At 42.2% G+C, this 15,089-nt stretch overlaps 1 protein-coding gene across 1 annotated transcript in view; it reads left to right on the top strand.

The window, feature by feature from the left end:
* Positions 1 to 14,717, top strand: part of dusp3a (dual specificity phosphatase 3a) — a 30,827-nt gene extending 16,110 nt beyond the window's left edge. The window contains exons 2-3 of the mRNA XM_030754363.1: positions 4,563 to 4,795; positions 9,725 to 14,717. Coding sequence (XP_030610223.1) covers positions 4,563 to 4,795; positions 9,725 to 9,954 — 463 coding nt within the window. The 3' untranslated portion in view covers positions 9,955 to 14,717. The remainder of the gene's footprint in view (positions 1 to 4,562; positions 4,796 to 9,724) is intronic.
* Positions 14,718 to 15,089: the final 372 nt, after the last annotated feature.

Below are 15,089 nucleotides of genomic sequence, written 5' to 3'. Positions count from 1 at the left end.
ATGGTTTCAGAAACAAGGTTCCTAAACCTTCGAGAAGTTGTGCATGTCTGGTCACACAGTGTGCTAGAGTAGAGTAGTAATGGTTCAGCTTGGTTACCTGATAATCGCAGTATAGAAGCTATGGTTCACTTGGTTATTGTATTGACAATTATTAAAAAAAAAATTCTAAATAAATTTGAGTTCTGTGTTTTAAACCCTTCATGACCATCTGGAGCACCCACGCGCCAATTTGCTTATTTATTTTTAAATGCCTGTAGAGTTGCAACCAAATAAGAACAATAACTCTTTTTGCATATAAAGCTGAAGGAGTTGCACTTTTTTTTTTTTTTTTTTTTTTAAAAGCCTGTCATGTCTGGCAGTTTTCGCAATCAGAATATGATCCGAATGCTCTGGTGTACCAAACATATGTGCTTTTCTAAGAATAGCTCTGTAAGTTTTCCAGTAGGCTGCTCTTGTTAATGTTTGTATTTTAATTTTATTTTATTTATTTACACCGGGCCTGACAGGTAGAAAGGAAAGGGTAGGAAAAAAGAGTGAGAAAGAGGAAAAAAAAACAAAAAATAACAAAGAGGAGAAAAGAATAATTAAATGCATACATACATGCATATATACATACATACATACATACATCCACAATTAGTGTATCTCAAAAGTGATGTTATGAACACAGTCAAAATAAATTTTCGTTGGTTTGAAAAGCTTTTGTGCTACTTCTTCTCATTTACTATTTTGAGGGATACAGCTGTGGCATTTTGGTATCTTAAAAAATGTGATTTGTGATTTATTGCACTTTTTTTTTTTTTTTTTTAGTAAATTCTTTAGTTACTGTGGACTTTTTACATATGTATTATTCAAATTTAGGATATGAAAGTTGTATGCAATGTGTATAAAGTCCACAGCATGTCTTTAGTCCTGTCTCTCTCCCCCTTCCCCAAACGGTCCCAGCAGATGACTGCCCCTCCCTGAGCCTGGTTCTGCTGGAGGTTTCTTCCTGTTAAAACTGAGTTTTTCCTTCCCACTGTCGCCAAGTGCTGCTCATAGGGGGTCGTTTTGACCGTTGGGTTTTCTCTGTATTATTGTAGGGTCTTTACATACAATACAAATTGCCTTAAGGCAACTGCTTGTTGTGATTTGGCGCTATACAAATAAAACTGAATGGAATTGAAAAGTTGAAATTCTCCAAAAACAATGGCACTACCACATGTAAAAACATAAAGATATTAGAGGAATATTATGTGTTGCACTGTGTTTTAGTAGTGAAACAATAACAGACCTCTCAACACTGATCCATCTTGCGATCTCGCGTTCCCTTCTCCCGTCACTCATGAATAAGACTCCGAGATACTCAAACTTCTCCCCCTGGGGCAGCAACTGGTCCCTGAGCCGGAGTGGGCACTCTACCCTTTTCCGGCTGAGGACAGTGGCCTCAGACTTAGAGATGCTAATTCTCATCCCAGCTGCTTCAAACTCGGCTGCAAACCATTCCACTGTGAGCTTGTGTCCACCACCTGATGAAGCCAACAGGACTGCATCATCTGCAAAGAGCAGAGATGAGATTCTGAGGCCACCAAGGCACAAGCCTTCCACCACTTGGCTACGCCTAGAAATTCTGTCCATAAAAATTATGAACAGAATCTGTGACAAAGGAGTCCAACGCCCACAGTAAACGAGTCTGACTTATTGATGGCAATAAGGACCAAGCTCTCGCTGTGGTTGTACAGGGACTGAATGGCCCGCAGCAATGGGCCAGACATCCTATTCTCCCCCAGCACCTCCCACAGGATACCCCAAGGGACACGGTCGAATACCTTCTCAAAGTCCACAAAACACATCTAGATTGGATATGCAAACTCCCACGATCAGGACGACAACCACGTTGTTCCTTTTGAATCCGAGGTATGACTAACAGATGGATCCTCCTTTCCAGCATCCTGGCATAGACCTTACCGGGGAGGCTGAGGAGTGTGATCCCCCGATAGTTGGAGAACACCCTCCAGTCTCCTTTCTTAAAGATGGGGACCACCACCCTGCTCTGCCAATCCAGTGGCACCATCCCAGATCTCCATGTGATGTTGCAGAGGCGTGTCAGCCAAGACAGTCCTACAACATCTAGAGCAGGGGTGCCCAATATGTCGATCGCAAGAGGAGTGCAGGTAGATCGCACGGAACCCCCAGTGGTGTTGGGGAAAAAATGTAGATCGCACGGCATTAAAAAAGTAGAAGATGGATGATAACCTATCATTCATCCGTTTCGTTACCACCCTACGCACACGCATTTAACCACTCTAGATTTGCTAATAGCTTGCAAGCTGAAAAAGTGTGGGCACCCCTGATTTAGGGCCTTCAGGAACTCAGGGCGAATCTCATCCAACACAGGGGCCCTGCCACCAAGGAGTTGTTTAACCACCTCGGTGACCTCACCCCCAATCATGGGTGAGTCATCCCCCTCATCCCCAGGCTGTGCTTCCTCTACAGAAGATGTGTCGGTGGGATTAAGGAGGTCCTCGAAGTATTCCTTCCACTGCCTGACTCAGTTGAAGTCAGCAGCGCCCCACCTGCGCTATGGGCCATGTGAGTAGAGCACCGCTTTCCCCTCCTGAGTCGCCTGACAGGTTTCCAGAATCGCTTCGAGGCCATCTGAAAGTCTTTTTCCACGGCCTCACCAAACTCCTCCCACACCCAAATTTTTGCTTTGCCTACCGCTCGAGCCGCATTCTGCTTGGCCTGTCGGTACCCGTCAGCTGCCTCCAGAGTCCCACAGGCTAACCAAGCCCAATAGGACTCCTCCTTCAGCTTGATGGCTCCCTTCACCGCCGGTGACCACCATCTGTTCAGGGATTACCACCATGACAAGCACCAACCACCTTGCACCCACAGCTCTGAGCAGCAGCCTCAACAGTGGAGGTGCGGAACATGGTCCATTCAGACTCAATGTCCTCAGCCTCCCTCGGAATGCTGCCGAAGTACTTCCCGAGGTGGGAGTTGAAGATCTCGCAGATTGGGACCTCTGCCGGGTGTTCCCAGCAAACCCTCACTATATGTTTAGGTGCGACCAGCATCCTCCCCCGCCACCTGATCCAACTCGCCACCAGGTGGTGATCAGTTGACAGCTCAGCTCCTCTCTTCACCCAAGTGTCCAGAACATACAACCACAGATCTGATGATACGATTACAAAATCGATCATCGACCTGCGATCTAGGGTGTCCTGGTGCCATGTGCACTTAAGGACATCCGTATGTTTGGACATGGTGTTCGTAATGAACAAACTGTGGTTTGCACAGAAGTCCAATAACAAAACACCATTTGGGTTTAGATCGGGCAGGCCGTTCCTCCCAGTTACAGTCCTCCAGGTCTCACTGTCATTGCCCACATGAGCGTTGAAGTCTCCCAGCATGATGATGGAGTCACCGGATGGAGCACCCTCGAGCACCCCGCCCAGCAACTCCAAAAAGGATGGGTACTCTGCACTGTCATTTGGTGCATAAGCGCAAACAACAGTCAGGACCTGTTGAGGACCTGGTGAAAACTCCAACATACAGGCAGCAAGCCGAGGAGATACAAGAATACCTACTCCAGCTCGCCGCCTCACACCGAGGGCAACTCCAGACTGGAACAGGATCCTGCCCCTCTCCAGGAGACTGGTTCCAGATCCCAGGCCATGCGTTGAGGTGACCCCGACTATATCTAGCTAGTGTCTCTCAACCTCCCGCACTAGCTCAGGCTTCTTCTCCACTAGAGAGGTGACATTCCATGTCCCAGTAGCCAGTCTCAATAGCTGGGGATCGGTCTGCCAGGGCCTCCGCCCTTGGCCACCACCCAACACACGCTGCACCCGACCCCTACGACGCCACCTGCGGGTGGTCTGGCCTTGTTTTTTGTAAACTTAATAAATTTTTCAATTAATCAGTTTTATTTGATGCACTCTTATTGTATTTACACTATTTTAAATTTTTATTTTATTTTAAAATGTTTATTGCTGCATATTTATTTTTGCTTTCTTATATTTTGTTCTGTCTTATCAGCTTGTCAGTCACATGTGAAACACTTTGAACTGGACTAACCTGCATGAAAGGTGCTTTATAATTATAGAGCTGATTTGATAATTGAAAGTATGCCTCAAGTCATCAGAAGTCTTGAGGCATACTTTGGAAAAAAGCTTTGACAAAGGGCACATTACTGTGAGCGTTGCTTGAAAAACTAGCACAAGAAGCTGCTTTGCTCTACCAGCAGATTCTCAGTATTTGGCTATTTTTCAACCAATGCAGTGAAACAGCTGCACAGTGTGCTGCATGCGGCATTATTGCGACCTATGTGTCAAAATATCACTTTAAAAAAATGTGCTGGCACAGCACTTTGCTGTATCTGTCAGGTGTTGTTATTAGTACTGTTATCTGTCTCAGATGTCTTGTTCTGCGTCTGTACACTCATCATTTTATTTCAGTTTTAGGAGCACTATAAGTTTAGATTGGTGCCTCTGAAACTGAAATACAGTTTTAGACTGATCAAGCCTGTTTGATCAATTTTTTCATCTCTGATCATTTACCTCTTCTCGCCTTTGCAGGTTTGTTGCTCAGAATGCAATGCGTCTGCAGAAACTTGGGGTGACGCATGTCTTAAATGTAGCAGAGGGCACCTCCTTCATGCATGTCAACACCAGTGCGGATTTCTACGCCGGCACGGGCATCTCGTATCACGGGATCCAGGCCAATGACACCGAGCAGTTCGACCTCAGTGCCTTTTTTGAGGAGGGGGCTGATTTTATCGACAAGGCCCTAGCACACAATAATGGCAAAGGTGAGGTTATTTTTTTTTAAGTGCATATTTTATCTATTGGATCAAATGCTAAATCTTGAATTAAATCTATTGATTTTTAGTATGTAGTTAAACTAATGGACATTAACCTTTTGTGCTAGGACAGCCTAGCAGTTTGTGCACACAGTGTTGTTGACATTCATTGCTTGGTTTGGAAATGGGAAAGATAAAAACTTGTAGTCGGCTTGTTCAGAAAAGCCCAAATATAATACACCATTTCAACATTGTTTGGTCCTAATCTTTAATTTATGAGCTCATAAAAAGAAAACGGAACCCTGACTGAAGACAACACCTGCAAAATGTTTGCACAAAGAACATTTGTATACTTGTAGATCTACAAACCACTGCTGTAAATGTCGGCTATGGAAAGGAAGCTTTCTGTCATTAAGATCCATTTATTGGAAATCTCCACAGGTGAAAAGTAGATTATGATCATATTGCATTATGCATAAACTGGGGGAGGGGGGGGGGGGGGGGGGGGCGTAACGTTTACCAAAATGTACCAAAGACCTGAAGGAAATTTATTCTAAGAAAATCCTCTTAAAGGTAGGAGATCAAGTGGAAGCACTCTGCCTTTCTCACTTCAGTAGCTCCCACTTAAAAGTAATTTGCTCCCACAAGTTGAGACATGAAAACAAGCTCCTCTTGTTGCTCATCTAACAAAGGCTACAAGATTTAAGGCGTCATTTAATGTTTCAAACTCAGTCCTCTTTATTGTTGTGGATCTCAAAGTGAAGACGGGAGATAATCACGGTGGCCCTGAACACCTCTCACTAAATCTGACACACTCCTGAGTGCTGCTCCATATTCCATTATCAGATCAGGTCCCTGCACTTCAGCATCGTCACAGTGTTTGATGCATAGCACACTTGTAACATTTTGGGACTGTGTAAAAGAACAGAACTAGTACTGCGGTAAAAATAAAAGAGTCTTCACTTTCATAAAGCTTCTAGGTCAGGTGCGCTATTCTCAACATGTCATGTGTGCAGAATTTTGAAGGTTCTAACTGAACTGTTCCTACAACTGAATTCAGTCATGGCACGTGGGGGATGTGTTTAATTATTGTGCAGAACCCTGTATTTTATGGCATGGATTTGTTGTCAGCCTTGACACAGAAAAGCATCTTAATTCACAGGCTGTTTGGCGCTGCACCGGCGCTGTGGTAAATCAAGAGCGAAGAGCTCCTGTGGAGGAGAGAGGATGAGAGATTTAGGATATATAGGAGGAGAACGTGCCTCATCTCTGCTTGCTGTCTGGCTTTGCTGCAGTTTGACATTTGTCCTTTGTGCCACATTATCTGTGACATTTTGTGACCCTCAGCTGTAAGCTTGGAAAAGGTCCCAAGTCCAGAATTTTAATGAGGACCTGCACTGATTCATTGCTCCTGTGAGTCTTCCATAATGAAGACACAAGGTTACAGCGTGCAGCTGGTCATGTCTGCAAGCTCACTCAGTGTACTTTCCTCCAATCAACAGAAAAGTATGAACACATTAAATCTGCAATGATAAAAAGTCATTTAATTGTGTCAAATGTAGCGATATGGAGACTTGGATGGAAATTATCAAGAATTTAAGGATGACAAAAAACACTGTTCAAGTTGCAATGTGTACTTTAATCTTTATAAAATGTGTTTTTTCTTGCAAATTTCTTTTTCTTCTTTATTTTTTAACTAGCTGACCAGTGTCATTACTCTCCTCTATGCTGTGCAGCTTCTGCTCAAGCCTGAAAAAACAAACTTGTAACTGACCAGTCTTTGAGGAAATGATGCAAGATCTTTATACCTTCACTGACTTGACTTGCACAAATCAAAACTGAGTTATTTAGCTTGACTAGTTAAAAAGCATGTAAGGGGTAGAGGATGTTGCTCTGCATATGCACAAGCAGTGATTGACACTGCGTGGGAAACGCCTCCTTGCTCTGATTGGTTGTTTTCGCTCAGGTGTGGCAGATTTGTGCAAAGTGGAGGGCAGTCTGGGGATGGCCCATCTGCCTGCAGAGAGCTCTGTCAGTGGAGGCAGTCTACAAAGTGTGTGGTACAGCTGGTCTGTGTGCTACTCTTGTGCTGCTGTTGTTGTGCATCAGAAAGTCGCAGCGAAGTGTGAAGCGAAACTGAGTGTTAGAAACAATAAAACGTGTTCATTGCAGTCACTGTCTCTGCTGTTCATGCTGTATTTTTAATTTTTGATGTTTTTTTATGGTTCACTGTTAACCATTCAGCATTTGCACACATTATCCGGTTCCAGTGCTACAGATTTGGGATTTGGGTTGGCTGCACGGGGGCATGTCTGAGGTGGGTGAATGGAAACATGTACTCAGACGGACCACATACGTGGGACCTTAAACTACACTTTAGGAGCACTGAAAGGACCTATAAGTGCCTGATATTTGCACTGCACTCTAAAACATATTCAGTGGCTTGTGCCATGCAGTGACAAATAAGTGGCAGCATATAGTTCAGGAGCTTGTTTTTTGAACACCTTGGTCATAGTTTCACAAATTTGTATTCTGTGACAAATGCAAAGGAGGCATCCTGCCTAAACTGGTCTGTCCCCTGCAGCTCCAGCAAACAGTGCACTGAACCTGTTGGTGAGCAGAGTGTGTGCCACGTCCTGTGTGAAACCCCCCCATGACTGCCTCAGCAAATATGACAGAAAGTAATGCCAATAAATGCATACCTACCTGTTGAACCTTTAAGGAGTGAATATATGAGCATGCCTCCACACCATGCTTAAATTATGCGTCTGCATCCAGAAGGTGAGCTAGACCTGATTTTTTTGTATTTTCTTAAGAGCATCGAAGATGATGACTCTGATTTTTTTTATTATTTTAGTTGATTTGTGAAGATGTGTGGAAATATTTCTCCAAGTCACAGTGGGAAGGAATCTTTCCCCAAATTCCTAGATCCAGATCGGCTCTTATTTGGTCCAAGCCCTGAGAAAGTGTTCAACATATTTGTCCGTAGCTTTGAGTAATTTTGCTAACAAACTGAACCAATCTCATAACCTCCTTGATGGCGACATGAATGAATCACTGCATGGGAAAAGTGAGTACAGTATTTATTTATTTTTTTAGTATTATAATGAAGGAATTTTGAAATTGTAATATGATTCAAAACTTGTTGGAATATTTTGTAAATTAGCCAATTAAATCATATGTTATGATAGACAGACAATGGTGGGAAAAAGGGGCAGTTAGTGGGTCATCAAAGCGTTAACTAAGCTGTGCCGGTGCTGCAGTTCGGACTGGATGCTAATGTTGCTAGCCCGTCCACAGGAGGACTGCAGCACTGAGATGAATGATGCTGGCTGCACCCACTGAAATCTCCTGTGGAGGAAAAAAGTGCCTGATAGTGGTTTACATTCAGGGTTTTTCCAACATATAAGTTAAGACTCTTTTAGCTTAATAAAATACAAGAAACAGTAAGACAGAGATATTTGGAATGTGGAGAGAGATGGAGTGAGAGCCCGAGAGCCTGTGTGTCTAACACGAGGACACAGTGGAATTAGCATTGATCTGTGGCAGGCGGGCTGATTTGGTATTGCAGAGGTCATATCAGTGGCATAGGACTGTTTCTTGGTGAGTATAGGAAGGAGAGGGAAAAGGAAGGAAGTGAGGAGAGAGATGTTGGGGATAAAACTAGAGTAGGGACAGAGAGAGGTGTTGGGTTTCAAATAAAGTGCAGAATCTGCAGATCCGACCTGAGCCGAGCACATCAGCTACTATGTGAAGGTTGCCAAGTTAAATCCCTTGTGGGGTTTCAGCTACACCTTATAGTACACCGTAAAAAGGAGTGCAAACATGCAAACACACATGAGCATGGAAATACAGAAAGGTGAGCACACCTGTATTTTGTAAACACAAAGACAGGATTGAGTCTTTGCTGTGTTCAGGATGTTGGTTCGCTCCAGCCGGTGGAAGATGATTGACTTTGGTGAGTCTGCAGCAGAGGTCACATCTTATATTTGCATCTCCTGGAAGAGAAACTGCTTTGCTGGGCAACTTTGGTCACCGTGTGTTCTCCAGCTACACTTAGGCCTGGTTTAGACTTCTGCGTCAGGTCTTTGTGAGCCTTCAGATGTTTGGTTTCTCCGGTGTAGAAGTCCGAGCACTCATCACTGCGCTGCACAGCATACGCTGTGTTGCTTAGCTTGTGTTTGGGAGTTTTGTCCTTTGGATGAACCAGCTTTAGTCTTAGTGTGGCTGGGTACACTGGGATGTCAGGCTTGGAGGAATTCTCCTGAGTTTTCTGCCTCTCAAAGGATGACCGTGTTTCATTTGCCATTCTCTTTCTCCCAAATTATCCCAGCTGAGCCTTCATCAGATCAACAAAGATGCATCAAGGGAGAAAGAGATTGACAAACGTAACAACATTGTCATCTCTTATATTGCAGGTTTCTACAGAGACAGTGGCCAAATCACCTTCTGACTGTAGGTGATGCTTTGGAATGGCAGATGGTTTTCCTCATTTGGTCTCCACATGGACAATTTTCCTGGTTTAAAACCAAAGCCCTCTCTCAAATATGATTGATTAATACAGTTCACACTTCGAGCTGAACCAGAAAGCTTCCATACCAAAAATCTCATTCCTTTTTTATATTTTTGTTCATATGTAGATATCTGTTTATAGTGATGAGCTTCACATAGACTGCCCTGCTACTTGGCATATCTACTAAGGCTTCCAATGTGCATCTGTGTAGCTGAAAATATTCCTCCACTAGTGAGTAAGTCGTACTTGGTACAAAGTCCAGCTGTTTTAGGGTATCAGTGTTGGTCTTTTCTGTGTTGTGGCTTCGCCCATAAAAAGTATTTCTCTGTGGTGTGTGTGTGTGTGTGTGTGTGTGTGTGTGTGTGTGGTTCTGTGAGCCTCACACCATAAACAGCACTCATCTTATTGTTCTCTGTGTCCTCCAGGGAAGGTGTATGTACACTGCAGAGAAGGCTACAGCCGCTCCCCCACCATGGTTGTTGCTTACCTCATGCTGCGCCACAGAATGGATGCCCGGCTGGCGGTGGCCACTGTGCGGCACAAGAGGGAGATCGGTCCTAATGATGGCTTCCTCCGCCAACTGTGCCAACTCAATGAAAAGCTGGCAAAGGAGGGCAGGCTGAACGGGGACATGGGCAAATTGAAGGCCAAGTGAAAGCTGGAGGGGCGCTGCCATGTCTCCTCCGGTCATGCCTTTCACAGGCTGCAGCTGCTCTGGTAGACTGACCCCACCCTGACCAAACCAGCACTCATCTAACACATCAGGGGTATTCTGAAGCATACATGCATTTATCTGTGCAGTTATTCCTTGTGTTCACACACACTTGTACATCACATGATATTTTCCTTGGAATCTTTAGTCCACTCCTCTCGCTGCTGTTCTACAAAGAGTGTGATCTCAAACCCCCCCATCCCCATTTTTTATAACACCACACAGATTTTGCTGCTCATACCCTAAAGCTCTGAATTCCTCATTTCTGAGCTACTTAAAGCATTCCTTCAATGCCCACAATTTAGAAATTTGATGTCTTTGCCCTGATTTTTAAATTTTACTTAGAAACTTGTAGAAAATAGAAGATTATAGCACAATCATTCCATAGTTTTCCACTGCCGGGAATGTCAGTGATGTCTCCGCCAGCAGGAGTGCTCCAAATAATTCCAAATAAACTACTTAATATTTGAGAGTTGGTGGTCGCAAATGATGCAACACAGAGTGGATGAAGGAAAATCCCACATTCCATGGAATTTTTAGTACAAATGACACCCAGTCTCAATCCTTAAAATCCTTCAAAATTCTTTATCTTCCACCTGTTGGGAGAGAGATTTAATGCACAAACGCAGATGACTCACTCTCTAATGCACCCTAATGCATTATAAAGCATTTCAGTTAACAGACTCTCAGGCCTCTGGTTCGACGGTGGTAGCATGAAATGCATCTGCAGTACAAACGGTTGTCGCCGGAGCCGCCGCTGACGGGGAACTGCAAAAGGTCAAGCTAATTAAAAATGATGAGCTGCCTGGGATCTTCATGTAGCAGCCATATTTAGATAGGAGCTCAGTACAGTCGATGCGGTAATCTGAGGGAAACGCTGGATCGAATATCCACATAAAAAGGGGGAAATGTCTCAATTTTAAGTTTATATTTGCTTATTTTTTTTCTGGGGTGAAATTCAGAGATGAAAATCATAAATTCACAAGATAAAACTTGTAATTTTACAATAGGAATGAAGCAAGATCCTTGACTACAAAACATTTTTTTTTCTTGAAAACTTTCCTTTATTTCTCATGAATTTTCAAGTTGTTGTAAATTTGCCCTTTTTTTCCCCTCATAAATTTAAGACTGTAATCTTGAAGATTTTGACTTTGTAGCCTAAAATGCTTTTGGAAAACACAGTTTGCTAAATGTCATTAAAACAACAGAATTCAGAGAGATGATATTTTGTACATGTTTTGCAATAACTCCTGCCACACGTTAGTCCCACACAAACAAAAACAAAGACTTTAAATGAACATTTAAAATTGAAAATCTATCAGTGAAAGACTAGAAACGGGAAATAAGCGAGACCCCTGAAAGACAGTGACCAGAAGATAAAAAAGACATTCAGTTATTCAGGTAAAACCGGTGTATAAAACTGTTTTAAAAAGTCATTTAATGGAGATTACTGATGATTGAGTGATTGTTGCTGTATACCCAAGCAGCCTACTTCTTCCTTATTCTTAGAGCTCACTTTTATCAACAGGCCTAAACCTAAAATACTCCAAAATAATTCACTAGTTACACTTTATCAGTTGGACTTGCCATGATTCACAGCTCACTGAGCTGAAGTGATAGTTCCACCCGCCCTCTTGTGGTGCTTCTGTGCATTACACTACAATGCATGACATCATTTCTGCATCTGTAGCATCAGGAATTTATCTTTTTTGACATTATTGATATTTCAGTAAATAATTTAGTTGTTTTTTTGTTTATTTAAACGCAAAGATGCTTGAAGCCACCTTCAAACTAGAGGCCTGTTGTTTTAACTGTAAAATGCATCACCCAGGACGGATGCCACCCGCTTTCAGCAGAAAGATCCAGCCATCACGCCACCAGAGAGTCGTCCACTGCCAATTCCCTGACACAGCCATTCACTCAGAATCCCAACGCCACTGTTTCATCAACACAGTCAGAGGTCCACGCACAACATGCCACTTATCTCACCCCTAAATGTGTGTATGTCATATGCTAACTAATACACACACAGGGTCAAATCAGATCACAGCACCTTTTTTTTTTTTTTTTTTGTTTTTTTTTTGTATGTACTAAAGCATTGCGATATATGTCAATACCCCATCCGATATATAGAATGTAATCACATTTATATTACTAACAAGGCAGTAGCTGTTACATACAGGCAACTTTAATCCAACAGTTTCAAAGACAGTGTATTTAATACTGGGCATAATACTGTAAACTAGACCTAGTGCCAGGAAGGACAGCGAGGGAGTGAACTGCTCGAGACTGTTTCAGAGAAGTCGCGAGATCAGATCACACACAGGCTCAGTGTTTCTCCTGAACTAAATGTCACGTTAACAGGAGAGGAAAATAAAAACTAGGTTCTCACTTTATTAATGGCACTATTTATTCCTCCTTTGATATATCTGTATACATTTGAATATATACATGTATACTGTATATACATATTTAAGTGTTGACATATATGAATGTATGAGCAATGTGTCTATAACGTGTAGGTAATGTCAGTATTGTCTCTATATATCACGTTCTACTTGTATGTAGCTCCTTCATTCTTTCTGTTAATTACATGCACATTAACATTCAGATATGATGTGCATGTATAATGTTCTGTGTAATTGTGATAGTTTTTATCGCAATTGTGCAAAACGTGCTTATGATGGCAGGGTTGTTGCTTTTTTTTGTTGTTTGTTTTCCCGGTTTAGCCGCGATACTGGGGCATGTGAGCATCGTCTCCAGCTAGCATTTTGTGCAGCGTTGCGTCTTCATGTCAGTGCAAATGCATTCATAAAATACCGCAAGATGCAGGTGGCATCATCAGATCATTTGACCATCACATCCAAGGATGCGCTCATCGTATCACCCATTTCATTTGGCATTTTAGAATATTTCCATCTTTTTTTTTTTTCTTCGATGTTAATGTTAGGATTAATATACAGGTTTGTTTGGAGAACAAAGTGCCGTATTTTTAGAAGTCAATGGAAAGAACTGGTGTCTCTAAAACCTGCAAGGAACCAATGGCCAAAAAAAGAAATGGAAAATTTATGACCAAAAAAAGGCAGAAACATCCATATCCGCGTACTTGAGGTAGGTTTGAAAAATTAATAAAAGGCATTTATTTTACGAGGCTAAAAAATGATAAAAAAAAAATTCCTCCTGGACTTGGATACTTTATGCCTTTTGTTTTTGTTTGTTGAATCTGGCTTATGACGCGCTCGTTTGTGTTTTGCAGGATGCAGTCTTTCCACTAGGGGGAGCTGCTCGGTTATTGTTCAGCAAGAGGCTGGTGTTCACAAACGTTTGGTGGCAGATTGGCTCTGCCAGACTGATGTTTTATCTTCTCATGATTGGTTGTTTTACTGTCAGGCAGCTGATGGTGCTCTGACCATTTGAATCGGTTGTGCCGTAGATAAATGTGACGTTTGTATATTCGGCAAAGTTGCTCGTTTAAACTGCTAAAAGGAAGACCTCAAAGTGACACATCCCATTGTCTCACTGCCCAAACCTCTGAATTAACAACTTTAATGAAAGCAGAAGATGGAAATTTGTACCATTAAAATTTTGTTGTATTTTAAAAGCATTTAAGCTCTGCTTGCATACAGGGATAGTCACGATTTTCACATATCAGATTAATAAATAGTTTAGGCAAATAAATGGATGCCTTGTGGGATATAGTATTCCCCAACCAGTTGGTGAGTAGTTCCTAGAGCTTACTGTTTCTAGGAACCAGTCACCAGGTGAAATTCATCGCACAGAGGATGCAGCACCAAAAATCTCCTTGTAAACGTTTTGGTCACGAGCAGATTTCCACAGTCACTTTAAGCTTGCATGGAAGATGCCAACTCCATTTCCAATTTGCATCGCAAGTTTTACTACTGCTTGGTTAGTAGTCTGTGAGTGTTTGCAGATAAGCTATGAATGACCAAAGCAATCATAAGGAGGTGCAGCACCGTATACCCTCAGTTTCACCTAGTGGCTGCCAGCAGCAACCACTTGCCAACCAGTTGGGAGTACACATTAATCCCTCATGGTTACCAGATGGTCACTGACCAGTTTTAATGTGACTGGGGCCTAAGAAGGTTTATCCAAAACGAAGCATTCAGTGTGATTTTCATCAAGGCAAAGGGTCCAAAATATCTACATTTTAATGTATGAACTGTAGATGGAAAAATTAGCAGAATTTTTTTTATTGGTGAGTTTTGGCTCTGCATTTTCTGCTTGTCAGGCATTTAGCCCAGACAAAACATTTTTACAACCTAAGGCCTCTCATTGTGTTTTTAATACGCCGGGGTTTACAGACATCCTCGATATTTCTATTAATATGGTGAAATTTGTGACACGCCCACTTAATGAGGCCAAACACACGTCTAAGACCATAACCCACAACTGCGCACCGTTTCAAAGAAACCTGCTCATCAACTTGGAAGCCACAACAAAACGTTGCACATCACTTTCAGATGTCTGATATGGTTAACAACCAATCACAGCAGAGCGCCCTTCCAGCTGATGCAGCTAGAACCAACCTTCATCCAGCTTTGTCATTCTTAAATTTTCAAAGATAATTTAAAGTCTCCAAAAATAAACGCTAACTAAAACCCTAAAAAGTCTTGAAGTTTTTTTTAGGCATACAGCAGAAGGATTAACTGCTAGTATCTGTCTGCAAGTCTGCACAAATTAATCACTTACTTTTTTTTTTTTTTTATGTCTTCAAGTAAAATATCTTCTGGTGCTGAACTCTTAGATAATTTGGCTCTGGGAAATTATGAAGTTCTTTTTTTTTTTTTTTTTTTTTTTTTTTTCTGAGGTTTTATTGACCAAACAACTTACTGATCAATCAGGAAAACAATTCTCAGATTGATTGATAATGGGGGACAAATGCCTTCCGAGTCCATGCAGTGCAACTAAAGTGTACATGAGTCTACAAATATAGAGCCAGCAGAGACATTTTAAAGGCCATGTGTTTTTACTGAATCCAAAACATACAGTGAAATGTCCAGTGCTGCTGTGGCCTCTGACTCATTATTGGCCAGGAGGAGAAGTCAGAGAAGGTAATG

This window comes from Archocentrus centrarchus, chromosome 19, assembly GCF_007364275.1.
Source record: "Archocentrus centrarchus isolate MPI-CPG fArcCen1 chromosome 19, fArcCen1, whole genome shotgun sequence".
NCBI lineage: Eukaryota > Metazoa > Chordata > Actinopteri > Cichliformes > Cichlidae > Archocentrus > Archocentrus centrarchus.
Note: the sequence above shows the minus strand (reverse complement) of the source record. Positions and strands in the feature narration are given on the sequence as shown.